Source organism: Carettochelys insculpta, chromosome 23, assembly GCF_033958435.1.
Source record: "Carettochelys insculpta isolate YL-2023 chromosome 23, ASM3395843v1, whole genome shotgun sequence".
Taxonomy (NCBI): domain Eukaryota; kingdom Metazoa; phylum Chordata; order Testudines; family Carettochelyidae; genus Carettochelys; species Carettochelys insculpta.
In genome coordinates, this window is record NC_134159.1 from 23,782,281 (window position 1) to 23,802,200 (window position 19,920).

The following is a 19,920-nucleotide window of genomic DNA, read 5'->3' on the forward strand; positions in this document are numbered from 1 at the left end:
TGGTGGAAGTTGCGGGAATGTCTGTTACTGGATCTGCTTCTGTTGGTGAAAGAGACAGGCGTTTGAGCTACCCACAGCTCTTTGTCGGATCAGGGGCACAAACTCAGAATGTCACAACTAAAGGTAGAACAAATAACAAGCTGCCCTGTAGCACCTTAAAAAACTAACCAATATATTAGGCCATAAACTTTCATGGATAAGACCCACTTCTTCAGGTGATTGGAGTAAACAATTAAGAATCCAGGGTTTATATAGCGGGAGTGGGAGGGTCTAAAGAAGGTAAAATTCTTTTGTAGAAAAATGACTACTTTTAAATCCATTACTGAATGGCTAGGGAGGTTAAAGTGTTCCCCTATAGGTATATGTGTATGCCAATTCCTGCGGTAGGATTTATGGTCGAACAGATTGTTTTTAAGTAATTGACACATATTGTAAGACAGTGCTTCGCAACCAGCCTGCCACCAAGTGGTGCTTAGTGTGCCTCAGAGCTGCTTGCCAGGAGTGCCATTTGCTGCTCTGCATGGGCCCCACCTCTTGGTGGGAGAATCACATGGAGGAAGCAGCAGTGGTGGTTCTGGTGAGTCACCGGCATCGAATTAGAGTGAGGGGGCTGAGGGCACCTGGCTCTGAGGGAGGGGAAAGGGGTTGGGTTATAGATATTAACTGTGCCATGAAATAACAACGAGTGCTGAAGTGTGCCACAAGGTGATAAAGGTTGCTGAGCACTGTTGTTAGAGACCATTCGAGGTGGAATGGCCAGTTAGCAACTCTGCAGACCTAGGACAAAACAGGAGGGCTAGTGGTTTACAGAGTCCTGTAATTACCTGTAAGTCCAGTGCCTTATTTAGGAGCATGGTTTTTAGTTTCTAGCATAGTTATGAATATAAGTGCTGAAACTCATCTTTTGGAGGTGTTGTGCAGATTTCCCTGGAGGATGGGAACTGAGAGTTCAGCTGCTCATGAAAAGTGTTTGCCCACAGAGGATGTGGTGTTTTTATCTTTTATCATTTTTTCAGTGTGCCTTCATTCAAAAGCATGCTGCTTTCACACACACACACAGAGCTGTTAGTGCTGCTTTACGTACATGGGATGTGGGATACCACATTTTGTGATAGGCATATGTAAGACTTCATAGATTGTGAAAGTTGTGCTGTGGGAGGCCAGGGGCATTTTTTCCTCGTAAAAGTGGAGCTATATGTGTAGGTTTTCCATCCATTGTAAGAGTGGGGCCTGGTGCCCCTTTGAATTGGTGGGTCTCCTCATACAATGCCTGCCAGCCTTAGCCCCTGAGATCTGACCAGTGAAATTATTAGTGAGAATTCTATATTGGCAAAGAAAACCATTGAATGGCCTTGTCGCTGTCTTAGAAACCTCTAAACCAGGAGTGGGCTGTGTCCAACTTGTTGGACCTTTTAATCTGGTCCTTGAGCGCCAGCTGGGGGTAGGATCAGGGGCTTGCCCTGCTTGGTATGACTTCCAGAAGCATGGCAGCCAGGGGGCTATGCACACTACCCCCACCCCAAGCACTGGCTTTTCAGCTTCCATTGACTGGGAAGCATGGCCAGTGGGAGCTGCAGGCAAGGGCAACTGGTGAAGGGAGGCTGGGGGGACAGGCAATGGCCATGTGACACCCCCCGCACAGGGCAGGGCTAAGACAACCCCACACACATACAGCTACCCCTCCCCTGCCCCACCTCTTCCCACTATCCTGAGTGATGCAGCCTCAGGGACTAGTGGGGCAGGGGCCAGCAGCAGGGGTTTCCCTGCCCCCACACTCACCAGCAGCAGTAGAGAAAGTGGAGCTGTGAGGCTCAGGCTTGCTTTGCTCCCTTGGCCACATCACACCACTCTCTGCAGGTGAGTGCAAATCTGTCCTGCCCCCTTGCTCGAGCAACGTGGCCAGAGGAGCACAGTGAGCAGAGGCCATGGCTCTGCTTCTTCTGCTGTCCGTAAGTGTGGGCAGAGACCCTTGTCGCAGGTACCAGAGCTGCTAGTCCCTGTCTGGCTTCTGACGGGCCCCCTGTCCCTCCTGTCCATGGTGTTGGGAGAGAGGGGAATGTGCTCATTTGTGCCCTCCCATGTGTGGCCTGTGGCTGCCAGGACAGTGCCTGGCAACAGGGCAGTGTGTAGTGCTGGATGGCCCCACCTCCATGTGGGATCTGGAGGGGGGATGGGCTGATGCATCCAGGTAAATGCCACCTGTGTCACAACCCCCTGCCCCAACCCTGATCACACACCTGCTCTCCAAATCCTTTGATCCCACTCTGGTGCAACCTCGTGAACCCCAAAGCCTGCACAGCCAGCTGGAGCTGCCATCACCTCAGACTTGATCTACTTTCCATTCCTAAATCCTCCATCCCAGCCTGGAACATCCTCCTGCCCCGAAACCCTTCATCCCAAGCCTGACTCCAGAGCCTGCACATATCCCCCTACTGCACCCCAACCTGCCGATTTTGTGATCATTTGTGGTCCTCCACGCAATTTCCATACCAAGATGTGGTCCTCCATACAATTTCCATACCTTCAGGCCAAAAAGTGTGCCCACCCCTAGTCTAAACCCTCAGAAATAGGGCAGGAGGTGACTTGCCTACCATACTCCTAAAGTGATCTTACACAAAAAGGTGAGTTCAAATGTCCCTGTAGGAGAGTCCAGTCTGAGAGGAGAGGTCAGGTGAGCTCTTTCTCTCTTGTCAAACTAGTAATTTCTAGTGCCAGGCAAAAACATGATGTAAAGTAGAGGTCAGTTTACCTAAGGGCCAGTGCCAGTCCTCAGTTGTCCTAGCAGGCCAGCTGGCACCCCTTCTGGCAGAGCCCCAGGGATGGGTGAGGGTCTCTGTGCACTCCCCCACTGCTGTACATCCGCTGGCCCTGCCTGCCACCTGTAGGTGATTTCAACCCCCCAGGGACCACCACCACTGGCAGTGCAGCAGGGCCAAAGCAGCTGCAAGCTCTGAACTGCTGCCATCATGTCCCTGTGGCCCAGGGGAGATGTGGGCAGAGCTGTCCCTGTCATACGATGGTTCAGGGCAGCTGCCCTAGACCCTGCGCTTTGGGACGCCCCATGGTGGCCACCCCATCCATCTTATGGATTGGATGTCCCCCATACTTAGGTTAGCCCAGATTGAGAGTTTGCAAGAAAATAGTAAGTTTTATGGGTCCTGTCCATGTTAATTTATGAGAGCTGGGGTCTGGGTCTGGGCCTGGAAAAAAGAGAATAAGCTTCTCTAGGGCACCTTTTTCCAACGGAAATAAAAAAGCTGACAAATCTTGTTTCTGGGGCAGTCACAGAATTATAGAATACTAGGACTTGAAGGGACCTTGAGAGACCATCGAGTCCAGCCCACTGTCCTAATGGCAGGACCAAGTACTGTCTAAACCATCCCTGATAGACATCTATCTAACCTGTTCTTAAATATCTCCAGCGATGGAGATTCCACAACCTCCTTTGGCAATTTATTCCACTGTTTGACCACCCTGACAGTTAGGAACCTTTTCCTAATGTCCAACCTAAACCTTCCTTGCTGCAGTTTAAGTCCATTGCCACTTGTTCTATCCTCAGAGTCCAAAAAGAATAAATTTTCTCCCTCCTCCTTATGACACCCTTTTAGATACCTGAAAACTGCTATCATGTTATCCCTCAATCTTCTCTTTTCCAAACTAAACAAGCCCAGTTCTTTCAGCCTTTCTTCTCTGCCATTTCCAAGTTCTCTGTTACTGTTTCTCCCTCCTCACTGAGCAATGGCCCTACCCTGTCCCTGGTCTTCCTCTTGTTTCTAATGTATTTATAAAAAGCCTTCTTGTTTTCCTTTATGCCGGTAGCTAGTTTGAGCTCATTTTGTGCCTTAGCTTTTCTAATCTTGCTCCTGCATTCTTGTGTTGTTTGCCTATATTCATCCTTTGTAATTTGTTCTTGTTTCCATTTTTTATATGGTTCCTTTTTTATTTTGAGATCATGCAAGATCTCCTGGTTAAGTCAAGGCGGCCTTTTGCCATATTTTCTATCTTTCCTACGCAGCAGGATAGCTTGCTTTTGGGCCCATAATAATGTCCCTTTGAAAAACTGCCAACTCTCCTCAACTGTTTTTCCCCTCAGTTTTGCTTCTCATGGGACCTTACCTACCAGCTCTCTGAGTTTACCAAAATCTGTCCTCGTGAAATCCATTATCTGTTTTGCTGTTTTCCCTTCTACCTTTCCTCAGAATTGTGAACTCTGTGATTTCGTGATCACTTTCACCCAAGCTGCCTTCCACTTCCAAGTTCTCTACCAGTTCCTCCCTATTTGTCATTTTAGTTCTCTACTAATTCCTCCCTATATGATTCCCTTCTAGTTCTCACCAGGTAAATCACTGTTTTCAGTGGCTATATAAAATAAGGGTGTGGTGGGAGGCTGCCCAAAGCGAGGTAGATGGGGGGGTGTGGGTGTGTTGGGAGAGCGGCAGGGAAGGTGAAGCAAGGTCTCTGTATTATATATTATATTTATAACAATCGTAGATGCCATGAAGATCAGTACTATCACCGGGTTCATAAAGAACTGAATAAGTTCATGGAAGACAGGTCCATCAATGGCCATTAGCCAGCGTGAACAGGAATGTGTCCCTAGCCTCCGTGTGGAGCACTTTGCATTTGTCTTTATTACTGTCTTTAATCTGTACTTCCTTTTGCACTAGAGATGTTCACCAGCTTTCCTGATTAGAGTCCGTCTGGGGGCAGGAATTATTCCAAGATCCTTTTTGTGATGGTGTGAATTCCAAAGCAACACTAGCCTTCTGTGCATCGCCAGGTCCCGTTTGTCACTTTGTATAGGAACTTGCTTTTGTTTTCAATGAAAATATCATAACTCTCTTTTGACCTAGATAATCAGTTCAGAATGTCGATCCTGGAACGACTGGAGCAGATGGAAAGGAGGATGGCTGAGATGACAGGATCCCAGCAGCACAAACAAGGACTAGGAGGCGGAGGCAATGGGAGTGGGAATGGAGGAACCCAGACACAAGTATGAGTGCTTTGACGTTGAATCAGTTTTGCTTTATTTGCCTTCCTTCTGGGGGAGGTTGGGCAAGGCATCTTTTAAATACCATTTGTTTCCCGAGAGCCTTTTAATTATAACCTCCTCTCAAAATCTCTACATTTTCCAGCCCTATAAATAATGCTTCTCACTTCTTCTATGAATTGATTGCAAATGCATATGTATGGCCCATGGAAGTCTGGTCTAGTGCCGTAGAAACCCTAGTTCTGGAGATGGGCACATACTGAAAAATACAGGAGCCTGATATTGGCTGGCACAGCAGTTAGAAGAAAGGATGTGGGAAACATGCAGCTTCTGTCAGTATGAAGCTCAGGAAGTCTCCTAAATCCCTTATTCCTTCATCACATACCAACTGAATATCAAAACAAAAAGCAGTCAAGTAGCTCTTTAAAGACTAGCAAAATAGTTTATTAGGTGAGCTTTCATGGGACAGACCCACTTCTTCAGACCATAGCCATTTTGCTAGTCTTTAAAGTGCTACTTGACTGCTTTTTGTTTTGATAGTGTATAGACTAGCACAGCTTCCTCTCTGTTACATACCAACCGAATGCTAGTTTGCTAGTTTAATACTACTGACCTGTTGCTGGGCAGCACATAGAACTTCTGCTGATGGTTGGATATAGTACCCAGGGCAGAGAACTGCTTGTGTGATTGTAGGAGAAGGTGCAGGCACCTACACACAAACGTTGGCTTTAGAGCCAATCTGGATTAGCTATTTTCTGCAGGCTTAATCAGACTGATAAATCACTTTGCTCGTGGTAAAGTGCAGTGTAACTTGAAAGAAGCAAATTTCTTCTTCGAGTGTCCCCATGGGTGCTCCATCTTAGGTGTCAGGCTCGCCCTGGTGCCGCAGATTGGAAATCTTGATAGCTGTTTCTGCCAGACCACCCATGCGTGGCTCCTGTGTTCTTCTTCATGCTCTTTTCATCACATACGCGGTCTGGTTTGATCCAGTTCCTCTCAACCGCCAACTGCTGTAGACAGAGCTTTCAACTGCTCTCAATGGCTTCAGTTCTTCGACTATTTCTCCTCTATTTCTCCAATAATTCATAAAGTTACTCTAATTCAAGTATTTTTATTGTTTAATTGACTGTTCAGCATTTAGCCATTGTTGGGTTGATGGTTAGTTCTTGTTAATCGTTTGAATACATTACCGGAGCAAGGACTCCTTATCTATTGACTTGCTAATCTATTTAGCACTTGTTAACATGCCTGGGTTTAAGAAGTGTGAGTCTTGCCAGGAGGCAGGACCTACTTCTGATGGCTACTCTTGCTGTATCTGGTGCTTGGGAGAAGGCCACGTACCTGCGAAGTGCCCCCATTGTTCAAAGTTAACTGCGAGGGCCCACAGAGACAGGGAGACCCCCTACGTGTAGAGCGTTGTCTACTTAGGAGGTAGTACATAAGCACCTGAGAGTCTCTCCCACTCGATCGCTACCCAGTCTGTCTGTGGGTGCGATGAGCAAAGCTGAAATGGGCTCAACGAAGGTCTCTGGTGCTCATGAGAAGGCCAAGACCACGAAAAAGCCTTCCCCTCCAATGTGAGGGAAAGAGCTCAGCACCATCAGAGCCCCTGAAGTGGCACTGGAGGCTTTGGTCCTGGCAACGGCACCAGCAAAATCTAGAGTGGTATCGGCACTGGCAAAATCTAGAGCACCACCCACACTGACAGACTGGCATCGGCACCGACAACCCCGGCACCAAGACGCTCGGCCTTGGCACCAACCTCGGCACCGACAACTGCGGCACTGCAACATTCCTCAGTGGCACCGATGCTCCTGGCACCAACTTGTTCTGCACCACACACTAAAGAACTGCGTCCTCCATCCTTGGCACCGAGTTCATTGGTGCCAATGCAAGCAACGGACCACGAAAGGGCGAGGAGTAAATCCTCCCGCAGCCATTGAAGGGATTCCCTGTGTCAGCATTCTGTGTCACCTATTTCTGGCACCTCACAGATTTCTTCGGGACATTACTCTAGGTCTCCTTACTGTGCCATGTGGTAACCATACCCAGTGTTGGGGCCGCAATCCCTGCACTGGCACGAGGTCCAGACTCGAGGGCAATAGAGTAGTGACAGGTCCAGATCACCGCCTCAGCATAGCAGGTGCTCTCATTTCTGTTCATCTTATGAACGCGACTATGAACGCTACTCACCTGGTTCCACAATACTACCATTCTCCATGCTGCGCAAGGATTCAAGACTATGAGCGGCATTGGTCTTCCGAATGCCATGTGCAGGAACCGATGGAATACCCAACAGTGAGGCTTTCGGTGGCGTCCTGGTCTCCTAGCCCCTCTCCAGTGCCTCCACCTCTGCTGACCCCAGCCATTCTCTCCACTGTCTGGGGAGAAAGAAACTCAGTTTTCAGAGGCTGACTTCCCTCCAGGCTCTGCCTCACCACACAACCCACCCTCATCTTCGCCAGATGAGGCAGTCATTCCAGGCGACGTCTCTCTCCCTGATGACCTCTGTGAATCCCAGGGCTTGTTTCAGAGGGTGGCAAAATTCCATGGGATTCAGTTAGCAGAGTTGCTTGAGAAGAGACAAGGGTTGCTGAAGAACTTAAGTCCCCCGGTCTCCACCAAAATGGCCATACTGCTGGGCGAGGCTATTGTAGAGGCGGCCAACGATATCTGGCAAACACCGGCATCTGCACTGGCCACTACCAAGAGAGTGGACAAAAAGTATTTTGTCCCTTTTGTGGGCATGGAGTACTTGTTTACCCATCCACAGCCTAACTCTTTGGTGGTGGAATCCTCACTACAGAGAGCAAAGGCCCCACATATAAGGCCCCAGACAGAGATTCAAAATGGTTGGACTTATTCAGGTGTAACGTTTAGTCATCCTCCACACTGTTGTTGCGCATGGCGAACTATGCTGCGCACTTGTCTCATCATAACTTTGATAACTACTCCAAGCTTACATAGCTTATGGAGTACTTGCCTGATTCAAAGAAACCGCTCCTAAAGGCCATAGTACAAAAAGGCTATGCATCCTCCAGGGCTAGTGTTCAGATTGCCCTCGATGTTGGCTGACACAGCAGCTCGCCCCACGGCCATAGTCATGAAAACAACTTCTTGGTTGCAATTGTTGGGTGTTCCCAGAGAGCTTCAGTCTAAGTTTGAGGACCTGCCCTTTGATAAGCAGAAGCTCTTTGCTGAAACCACGGATGTGGTGTTTCATTCGAGCAAGGACTCATGTACTGTCCTCCAGACTTTGGGTATGTACACACTGTAATTTAGATGTAGACAAGATGAGCCTTACCAGAGAAGGTATTCCCAACCTTTCCAGAGGCAGTACCAGCCCAGACAATATGAACAGCCCAGGTCTTCTCAGAGACTACCCAGGCTCAGACAAACGCAGCCTGGCAGCCAGCCGCAACAGCAACAACAGCCGAGGCAACTAGTTTGATGAGAGCTGAACTCCCCTGAGCCAGTAGCTTCATCCTCCTCTCAGACACTGTTCCACCACTGACTGCGACCATTTTTCAATCAGTGGTGCAAAATTATGATAGATGGATGCTAGAGATAGTGTCTGCAGGTTATGTGATTCTGTTTCACAGCACTCCCTCCACCACTCCACCGAGCACACCCCTTTTCAAGGACCCCTCACATGAAGTCATGTTACGGCAGGAGGTAGACCACCTTCTCACCATAGGGGCGATAGAGCTGGTGCTGGAAGAGTTCAGGGGAAGAGGCTTCTACTCCCGTTACTTCCTCACACAAAAGAAGTCTGGAGGGCGGAGACCCATTCTGGACCTTTGCAATCTAAATTGTCATCTGTGAAAGCAGTGGTTCAAATGGGCACATTGGCCTCCATAATTCCTGCGCTCAGACAAGGGGATTGGTTCGTGGCTCTTGACCTACAAGATGCTTACTTTCATGTCACCATCCACCCGCACACAGGCAATTTCTTCAGTTCGTGGTGGGTGAGGACCCTTCATTTCCTTCATTTTCAGTACCGGGTGCTACCCTTAGGCCTAGCTACAGCTCCTAGGGTATTCTCAAAAACCCTTGCATTGGGGGCAGCTCATCTGCACCACCTGGACGTCATAATCTTTCCATACCTAGACAATTGCCTCATAAAAGGACCCTCTCGAGAGGAGGTCTGTACGATGGTCTGGGTCACCAGGGCCAGCTTTCTCACTCTGGGCCTACAGATAAACAAGCAAAAGTCGACTCTGGAACCGACCCAGGACATAGAATTTATTGGGGTGAGGTTGAACTCTACCATTTCCCGCACGTATCTGCCACCCCTCTGCTTTCAAGCCATCCAGGACCTTGTTCACACGGTGTTGACAGGTCCACAGGTGCAGATCATAATGTGCTTACACCTCATGGGTCACATGGCCGCCACTACATATGTGGTGCAGAATGTACGGTTGCGTTTCCGATTTTTCCAACTGTGGACAGCAACCATTTACAGACCAGTACACTGAAACCCACTCAAATGGGTGACAGTGCCAACCGATGTGTGCAACTCTCTACAATGGTGGACAGTGCCAGACAATTTGTTGGCGGGAGTCCCTTTTAAGTGGCCACAGCCCAAGGCTCTCATGACAACAGACACCTACTTGTTGGACTGGGGAGCACATCTCAGTGGATGGTCCATGCAAGATCAATGGTCCGTAGCGGAATCGACCGTGCATATAAACCTACTAGAACTCAGGGCGGTAAGCAATGTCTGCAAGCTTTTTCTACCAAGCATTTGCGGCATGCCTGTCAAAGTCCTCATGGACAATGTTGCTACAATGTACTACATCAACTGCCAAAGGGGAGCCCATTCTCAGTCCCTCTGTGTGGAGGCCATCCGCATACGGAACTGGTGCATCCTCAACGGGATAACGCTAACTGCATGCTATCTACGCAGGATCAACAATACGGAAGTGGATGCACTGAGCAGATGCTTTGCACCGGATCACGAGTGGGAGAGCCGCAGGGACATCCTCCTTGCGGTGTTTCATTGGTGGGGGTTTCCAGCCATAAACCTGTTTGCGATGCATGACAATCGCCAGTGCGAGCTATACTGTGCCAGAGCAGGCCTGGGACTGCACTCCCTAGGCCATTCCTGATCAGCTGTAGGGGTCCACTGCTCTACGCATTCCCACTGATGGTATTGATCCCCAGAGTCTTACAGAAGGTCAATGGGGATGGAGCCAAGCTCATACTCATAGCACTGGCATGGGCATGTCAGCATTGGTTCCCGATTCTACACAGAATGTTGCTACAAGAGCCTCATTTCCTACCCTGTCCTGTAGATCTACTGGCTCAGGAGAAGGGAACGATCCTATATCCACAGCCGCACACCCTACATCTCACGGCTTGGTTGATCGCTGGTTCAGTGTGGCAGAGCGCTGTTGTTCAGACCAAGTGAAAGCTGTCCTCATTCAGAGTAGACGAGAAAACACACAAAAGACATATTGTGCGAAATGGTGACGATTCGTCACATGGTGCTCCAAGAGACAACTAGTACCAGATGAGACACAAATTCACTAGATACTTGACTACTTACTAGATCTAAAAAGTCAAGGTTTAGTGCTGGCATCCTTAAAGGTATATTTGACTACTATATCAGCCTTTAGACATATGGTAGATGGTATGTTGGTCTTTGTGCACCCACTGATGGCATGATTCCTCAAAGGCCTAGCGAACATGTATCCACCAAGGCAGATAGTAGCACCCCCTTGGAGCCTGGATCTGGTCTTAGAGGCGCTGTCAAGAGGTCCATTTGAACCCTTGGCCACAACTGCGTTCAAATTGCTTGCTCAAAAGACTGCATTCCTTCTTGCAATCACGTCAGCCCGAAGGGTGAGCAAGCTATCAGACTTCATGGCGACCCTGCCATATACAACCTTCAACAAGGACGGGGTGATGCTCAGGTTACATCCCCGCTTCATCCCTAAGGTTGCCTCTGAATTTCATGTCAATGACCCAGTAGTGCTTCTACCCTAAGCCACGTGCCTCAGCACGGGAAGTGCAGTTGCATTCCTTGGACGTTAGAAGAGCCTTGGCCTTTACATCGACAGAACCTAAGCCCTTTCAGAAGACCAAGAGGCTGGTGGTGTCCATAGCCCATTGCTCTAAAGGCGAGGTGATTTCCTCTCAAAGACTCTCTAACCTTATCACATCCTGCATCGCAACCTGCTACTCACTGAGGGGCGTGTCCTTGCTTTGCCAACCAAGTGCACATTCAATGAGAGCAATGGCAGCATCGATGGCATTCTTCAGAGGAGTCCCCCTTCAACATATCTGTAGGGCAGTGACCTGGACATCTTACAACATGTTTGTGAAGCACTACGCCATCTACCAACAGATGACTGAGGATACCTCCTTGTCCACAGTGGTGCTGTCTGTCCTGGACAAGACCTGAATCTGGTACCCGCCTCCTAGTTTCTCGAGGGTTGGGGGAACTACTGCTACTCAGGCACCTAAGGTAGAGCACTCACAGGGACACTCGAAGAAGAAAAAGAAGTTACTCACCTTTGTGCAGTAACTATGGTTCTTCGAGATGTGTCCCCATGGGTGCTCAACCACCCACCCTTCCTCCCCGTTTCGGATTCTTCTTTGTGCTTTATGTTTCAGATCTGGAGCGGTTTCAAGGAACTGGATCAAACTGGACCGTGTACATGATGAAAAGAGCGCGAAGAGGAGCAGAGGAGCCGCGCATGCACAGCCTGGAAGAAACAGCTATCAAGATCTCTGATCTGCGGCACCAGGGTGAGCCTGACATCTAAGGTGGAGCAGCCATGGGGACACATCTCGAAGAACCATCATTACTGCACGAAGGTGAGTAATTTCTTTTTTCATACATTTCAGTAGTGTTGAGTAAATATCCTAAAACCATGCACTTTAGAATAGAAGCGTACTGTCCCCAACATCAATGCTGACCTGGGTCACAGGAGCCAAGCAGCCAGGCAGTGAAGGCTGTAGTGTCCTCAGACAGCAACAGTAACTCACTAGCAGGTAGACGCCACCAGCCCCTTCTAGTGTGTCATCCCACGTAGCCTACAGAACAGGTCTGCATCCCAGTTAAATCTGTGAGATTTCCACAAGCCAACACCCAGTTTCTCTCTGCCTGTCCAGCATGGCCGTCTTCCCACTGAGCAGGTCCATTTCATAAAGTCCATTGAAGCAGCTCCTGCCTTTAAAACAAATAAGCAATGTTATGATACTGGAGCCTGCTGAATGGAGAGGCCATTTTCCACTGTTACACAGCAGTGCAAGTGAGTTTGGTGCAGTAGCACAAATGTCATTGATCATAACTTGCTGCAGGGGACGCAGAGCTGGCTTGCAGACTTGAGGTGTCTCAGTATCTATTTGTGTTTGTGCAGCAAAAGCCTGAGCCAAGAGAGAGCTTTATTCTCATTAATAGTAAAGCTTATCAGCTGGGCAGCTTTCCTGTTGGGTATGTTGTTAAATCTTGTATCCAAAGACTTGTACAGAATGACCTGGGGTTAACTGATTGGTATGTAATATGCCCATGCTTTGGGGTTTTGGAATGACAGGGAAGCTGAGATGTTTAACTGAAATCTTTTCTTTTTAGGGTTCACTAGTTCTCATAAGACTTTGATTGTGTTTTGCAATGTTTTTGTTCAAATGTGCATTTCCCTGTGCATTGTCTGTTGCTCTGAAGCAGCATTTTAGGTTAATTTGAGCCATTACTATTAAAAAAATCCCTTCCCAATAGCTGGGGTGGGAGAGTGTTGGTTTCACTAATTCTCATCTGCAAAATCCCTAAATGTGAAATTACATAGGTGCTTGTTTTAAAATGTCTGTAACTAAATAGCTATGCAGTATAACATAATGACTCCCAGAGGAACTCTTCAAACCTCTTGTGTTAACTCTTGCATCTCTAGAAGGGGATTTCTTTTCTTGTTTCAGTGCAAATTCCTTTAAGGAAGAGAACTAGTCCATGGTATGCACTTGCGCTTTGCACGACAACAAAGTCAGGAGATTAGGTTAAAGCTCACCCTGACCATTCCCAGGTGTGTTTTGGAATGGAAGGGGTGGAGGTCAGTGTGTTCTGCTGTAGTACCTAGGCACAGTGGGGCAAGATACAAAACAGGCACTGAGGTTATCAGAAGAGCAGGTGGTTCCCTTTGAGTTCAGGCTCTTCAAAATTTTAAATTTTACATTTTGTTCAAAAGCACATTTGATTCCCAAGGGTCCGAAGCAATTTACAAACTTAACTCGTGGAGTACAAACCATAGATGGAGATTAGTACACTTGTCCTGGGAATTCACTCACCTTGCAGAAGCAAAAATGGTTAATGGCGCACAGCAGTGCAAATGGTAAGGGTGGGAAGGAAAGCACACTGTAAGGTAGAGCTGTTGGGGAAATTAATGCAACCAAAGAACTTACCAGAAGTAGAATATTACCAGTGATCTGGAGCTAACAGCTCTCCTTTTGCAAAAACAATTCCATAGGATCATTACAGTGCACAAGCTGTAAGGGCCTGACTTTATATGCTGGTATAAAGGCTACACCTCTTAAAGCTGACTGAGTGCTGTGGCATAGGCTCACTATTTGCTCAAATGGAAGAGTCACCTATTGAATAATTACTCTGCTACCTGAAGTGTGACCTAGGACCTCTCCCATCTAAAAGCGTACGTAGCCCAGTAAGAAGGTGGCTTATAGCAGGGGGAAGGGGTTCTACTGGAAATGGGGAGGTCAGTTAGCCACATACAGGAGCACCATTAGCTCTTGTAACTTTGGAGTCTGTTTTAAGCTGTACCGCATGCTGGGGAGGAGGAGCAGATCAGTGATCCATGGGGAAGGAGCAGTGCCCAACTGGTGAGAAGTGCTGGAACAAGAATCTGGTCTGTAAGCAATTGGGATTGAGCAGTTCCTTTTCAGAGCCTCTGGTGCCAGTGTCTGAGGTACATCCAGTGCTGCACCCTTTAGTCAGCTTCCATCCCTGGAAGCCCATTCCATCCCCCAGAACAGATAAACCAGGGAAGGGGCTGGTAAGAAACCTGGTAATAATTGCGTAGTTAAGGGCCTGTCACCTGTGAATCACTGAGAACATCAACATTAGCTGGCCTAGGAGTTCCAGATGAGCAGAGAGAACCGTGTCTTGGGTAGCAGTGAAGAAGCAACTCGTAACAGAAGACTTAAAGATTATGACCCTCTTTTGAACTATTAATCTGGGCTTTCTAATTGTTCAGCCACCTAGATCTGTGGCCCCAAAGGCTGCATAGTCACAGTACTTATCAGCACTTTTACAGTTGTGTTGTGGGCAGTAACTCACACACTTTCTCCTCTTAAGGGGCCTTTCTGTGTGATTTCCAGTCTTCTTAGGGGTGCGGTACAAGTGACTGAAGTCCTCGTGATCCACACATCTGACAGAACACCTGCAGTTCTGCTTCACCAGATCTTTCTGCAGAGCTCTTGACCAGCCATGGCTCTTGGCTTTTGGTCACTGCTGCTATTCCCTGTTTAAGTAGTCATGTCTGGTTCTGAGAGGTATTGGCTTTGGAGGGAGTGGAATGCTCTGCATCTCCTAGGCTCAGGGAGTCCATACAAAGGGCGCCGTCTTGTAGCCAGTGTGTCATTTGTAATGGATTGCACTGACCTCCCCCGTGTGGAAAATTGCCCTACGGAGTTGACTGTTGACTGCAAATAAACCAAGTAACCATCAGCTTTTGTCTTGTTCTTCATGTCATATTCATTGCCTTCTGTCACTTCCCTATCGCTAATTATTTTTAAAAGCAAATGCACACAGTACCCTAACAAATCCTGCCGTCTGCAGGATGTGAGTCAAAGCCACCCTCCTAGGTGGCAGCTTCTGAGCTGTGCATGTTGTTTGTAGTGTGTATCTGGGACCGGGACATTGGGCAGCTGCTTCGAGAGCCGGGTGGTGGTAGTGTGTGAGAAGATGATGAGTCGTGCCTGTTGGACGAAGTCCAAACACCTGATCCATTCGAAGACTTTCCGAGGAATGACCTTGCTACACCTTGCTGCTGCCCAGGGCTATGCAACACTGATCCAGACCCTCATCAAATGGCGGTAAGATGTATTGCTTCAGACTCCTGACTCATCAATGTAAGACCTGCACAAAGCAGCATAAACTGTGGTTTGCCTGAGTTTCTGGGTGTCTCTTGCTCTTTGCAGAGATGCTGCTTGTTGCAGCCTGCCCTCGGCCCCCTTTGTTCATGGGCAACAGTCTGTAGCAAGTGGATCCAATCTCTGGATTCCACATGCTTCTAAGCCCTCTGGGTTTAGTTGAATGGTCATTGTTCCTAGTGCTTTGGCTGTAAGGAGCATTCCCCATGTCTGACAGAAGGGTCCTGCAATGCAGCTAGAACCATGTCAGCTCCAACCCCACAAGACACCCAGCTGGTTTTGTCCATTCTGTGAGATCCATCTTGCTGTGGATGCTCTGAGTCTCTCAGTTAATCCCTGTGGGTACAACTCAACAGGCAAGTAAGGGACACGGTCTTAGGAAAGGGTGTTTTAATGAGAGGAATGTCAGTCTTGAAAGCACTGGGGAGTTACAGATTTTTTGGAAAAACAGTCCTGAACTCTTGCCTTCTTTCTTGTCTAGTCTTCCATCCCTTCTTCTGACATGTGGTCATCAGAGGCTTCCCCTCATATTCTCCCTTAAATTTAATCTCTGATCCCTGTGGCCACATGTCCAGGTTGAGAAACTCCAGACCCTCCTCCCACCCAGGCTGCTGTGTAAAGACTTGATTGTTTCTCCAAGAGTAGTTGACCCTAGAAAGAATCAGTTTGTGGCCTTGTGTTGCTCTGTGTCAGCTTCATAGGCATCATCATCTAACTAGGCCTGAAGCCCTTGGTACAATATGGATGCTCAAATAAGGTGGTTCCCAACCGAGGGTCTGTGGATCCCTGAGGGTCTCTGAGGATATTGCAGGGGTTCCATGAAAGAAATGAAAGATAAATAAAAAGATAATAGAAAATAAGTTTTAAATAAATTGCAAAGGCCTCTAGAGTTTCTCCATTTGTTCTGGAGCCCCTATTTCCCTTCCCATCTTTGTACTGCTAAGTGTTTCACTTAATTTAGCCTCCGTTATTTGTGAGCAGCCTTACAGAGATGTTCATGCTCTATAGAGTGACAGCCTCTTGTTTTTGTACAGGGACAGAAGGGTCAAATCTGTGAAGCAGATCCTAAACTCTTTGTCTAGCTACTTACTGGCTCTTATCACAGTAGTAGCCGAATACTGCAGAATAATTAATGGACTTATAGGCATCACCTCTGTGACACAAGAGAATGTTATGCCCATTTTTCAAGTGGGGGTGGAGGCTTGAGGTGGGTCAAGTGACTTGTCTTAGGTCATCAAGGAGATTCAGGGTTGATCGTCAAATGGAACCATCCTCATCCCAATCCAGTGCCCTAACCCAGACTCTCCTTTTTCATGAGCTGTGGAAAAGAGGCACAAAGCCCAGGCCACCAGCTGCTGCAATGGTGGGTTGCATGTACACGGGTGCCTTTACTGCTGCTTCTGTGGTCAAGCCATGGGTTGTGATGCTGTGGTTTTATGTAAGGTTCTTAACCGTGCTAAAGAACCTCTCTTGCTCTTGCTTTCTGTGCAGCACCAAGCATGCAGATAGCATTGATTTGGAACTGGAAGTTGACCCTTTGAATGTGGATCACTTCTCGTGCACACCACTGGTGAGTAGCAGAGCATTCTCCCTTTGCCAGTCACTCGGTCCACTAAGATGGGAGAGTGAGTCCCAGAGGCCAGGGGAGTGAGGAGCTGTTTCTTTGTTCCCATTCCCAGGCATCCTGATGTTTTGCAGTTGAATGGGACAGATGTCCCTTGCATACTGCTGTGCTGTATCAGTTACAACATGGCTCTAGCAGCTCTTACAGTAGTTATCCCAAATTTGTAAGGGAAGGTTGGATTTTCTTATTTTCAGAGCTTTTGGTTTCCCAAGCATCTCTGCTTTGCTGCCTAAAGGAAAAAGGACTTACATCTTTTCTTACTAGTTGTTCTGTTTACGTGTTTTCCTCTCGGTGGAGGTCTCAGCTGTGCTGTTGTGTAAAGCCAGCAAGCTCTCAGTTACGTTTCCTGAGAACCCACAAAATCCATCAGCTCTGAAACCAAGACTAGGTCCAGATAAAAACAAATTCGCAAAGCCAGATGGTAGCTCTTAGATGAGCGTAATTTCCCATGAAGTGATGCTTTTAGGGCTGACGTGGTATGTGTGTGTGTGGTGGAGGGGTCATATCTTTAACTGGATGATCTTCTGTTGCTTGTCTGTCTCACCTTTCCAGCGAACACAAAGCTCTTCTTCGGCTGACGTGTGGAAGCTCAAAAGCTTGTCCCTCATACCAACAGAAGTTGGTTCAATGAAAGATATTACCCTGCCTCACCTTGTCTCTCTAATATCTTGGTACCAACACGGTTACAATGACACAGCAAATACGGTCAGGGTTAGACTACCCTCAGTTTATGGACTGATGCAACTAGGTTTAGAAACCTTTTAATCAGTGCAACCCCTTAGTGTGCACTGGATTAACTGAACTGATTGACAGTAACATCTCCATGTATCTCTTCTGGAATGTGTAGAAAATGTCTTAGCAAACAATCTTGCAACTCTTGATTCTTCTGGGATGCTGTCAGGGTGCCTGGTGCTGTTTGGAGCATTTTTCTCCAGTAATTCAAGTCTCAAGTGTGCTTAACTTTTCAGCTGGTATCAGTGCTTGACAGGGCAACAATAAACAGTCATTGAAGGTCATTGTGCACAAGAGTAAGTTTATGGCCCTGGTTTAATCAGGTGCCAGTTCTTGGGATTCAGTGTGATTGATCCCCACACCTCAGGGCTGAGCTGGTCCTATATCTACTGGTCTGTTTAGACAGGTGCATCCATGTATGTGCTGAGCCATCTTTTAAGTTGCTATACAGACAGGAATAAAGTTTAATTAAGTTGTAATGTGGAAAGTTGCACTCCCCGTGACATAGACAACAGGCAGTGTTTGTGTGCATAGATGCTACTGTCAACCTTAGTGAGACACCAGGCAGGGTGCCTGCACTGAGACTCAGTTGCATTCTCTTAGCTCCGACCCCGTATTGGGCATTGTCTCAGAAATTGAGTTTTAAAACTTGTCCATTGGTTATGGTCCCAAGAACACTTTCTTATTAAAAAGTAGCCAGCAACTACTCACTTTGCACAGAAGTCGTTCAAGGTTCCCGGTTTTCTAATGTTGTCCTAAATTTTTGACTCCTTCATGTTTATTAAATACCAAGTATAACCAGTCCCGGCTGTTCGTGCACCTGCCTTCATGTTTGCTTCTGACTGACACTTTCCTAGCCTGTCACGGCTCATTGCATTCCTGTTGTGCACAGAAACACAAGGCAAGTAAGGCCCAGCTGATGTCTCCTCACATGGCCACTAGGGTGTTCTCTGAAAGTCAGGACCAAAAGCCATGAAATGTACAGCCCCCTTCATTTTGCCCTTGCCTAGATTTACTCCTGCTGCTCACATGCTTGTCTGTATTGAATTCTCTTGTGTATGCAGTTGAGCTCTTCTGCCTATGCAGCATAATTCAGATCTATGCCCACAGGAAACTTTCACTTGTTGTTTAATAAGAAAATTCCACCTTAATTCATTATAGATGGACAGACAACTGTTTCTCCCAGGAAGTAGAGAGACGAGCTAGTTTAGTCCTCCATAATGGCATTTTATTAAGATGTGACGCTTATAAAAGTGATCCCTTGGCGTGCAAGCATTTATCAGGTTCTGCTGATACGAGATGTTGGTCAGTGATCTGAGAGTAGAACAGGAGAGGACTCCACTTAGCCACAGAGTGAAGTGCCTACAAATATGTCCTTGGTTAGCCAATTGTCCTTTTCTCTTTCAGATGTGGGCATGTGCACTGGGCCACATGGAGGCAGCCATTGTGCTCTATAAGTGGGACCACCGAGCCATCTCTATTCCTGATTCTCTTGGGAGACTGCCATTGGCTATTGCTCGGTCCCGGGGTCATGTGAAGTTGGCAGAGTGTCTGGAGCAGCTACAGCGAGATGAGCAAGTTCAGCTTGGGCAGAATCCCAGAATTCATTGCTCTTCCAGTGGGGAGTCCAACACAGAGAGCTGGGTTGCCCAGTGGCACAGTGACATCATTACTTCTCAAGAGCCTCAGAAGGATGTCACTGTTATGCCCAGTTCAAATACAGGTGAAAACAAACCTCCCTGACTGTCGGTTTCTCTGTGCTGACACACATCATGCAGGGACTGCCTACCTGTGCAACTGGCAGGTGTGATTCCCTGTGCAGGTAAACAGACTCGCACTAGCACAGGCAGAGCTAGCACACTAGATGTAGCAGTTTGGATGCTGTGAAATAGGCAGCGACTTAGGATAGTGACCCCAGCCTGTCCAATCCCCTGGTACTGAGCTCAAGTGGCTAGCCCAGACTGCTCCCCATGCTGCAGAGTCCGCACTGCTACCTTCAGCATGAACCTAAAACGGCGTTAGCGTGAGTCTGTTGATGCAGAGCACCACAACTCCCAGCTTCAGTGTAGACATACTCATACTGGCCTGGAGCAGGCAGGTTTCTTGGGGTAGGCAGAGGGGATGTTAAGTAAAGCTGTGCTAGCTCTGCCTTGTTGCTTTGCTGCCAGCTCTGTCTCTCTTTTCAGTATTCCCTGTATTTGCAGGAGCATTAGCAAGTGTCAAGGAGAGTGACAGGGTACAGAAAAACTAGCTATCTGGAAAGGAAGTGTGAACCATTTGGAGGAGTGGTTCATCTTAGCATCCTGCAAGGGCAACAGTCACTTTTCCTGCCTAAATTAACCCACATTATCCCTAGAAATGATCTGTACTGGTACATGCCCCACTGGGAGGCAGGAAAGTCATAGATTTCAGGTATCAGAGAGGTAGCCATGTTAGTCTGTAGCTTCGAGACCAGCTAGAAGTCCTGTGG

General features: G+C 47.7%; 1 protein-coding gene across 2 annotated transcripts in view; it reads left to right on the forward strand.

Annotated features, from left to right (window-relative positions):
* Nucleotides 1–19,920, forward strand: part of CAMTA1 (calmodulin binding transcription activator 1) — a 1,240,930-nt gene that overhangs the window by 1,156,391 nt on the left and 64,619 nt on the right. For both annotated transcript variants that reach the window (XM_075017972.1, XM_075017973.1), the window contains 4 exons: nt 4,854–4,993; nt 14,841–15,037; nt 16,586–16,664; nt 18,858–19,173. In XM_075017972.1, the coding sequence (XP_074874073.1) occupies nt 4,854–4,993; nt 14,841–15,037; nt 16,586–16,664; nt 18,858–19,173 (732 nt within the window). The remainder of the gene's footprint in view (nt 1–4,853; nt 4,994–14,840; nt 15,038–16,585; nt 16,665–18,857; nt 19,174–19,920) is intronic.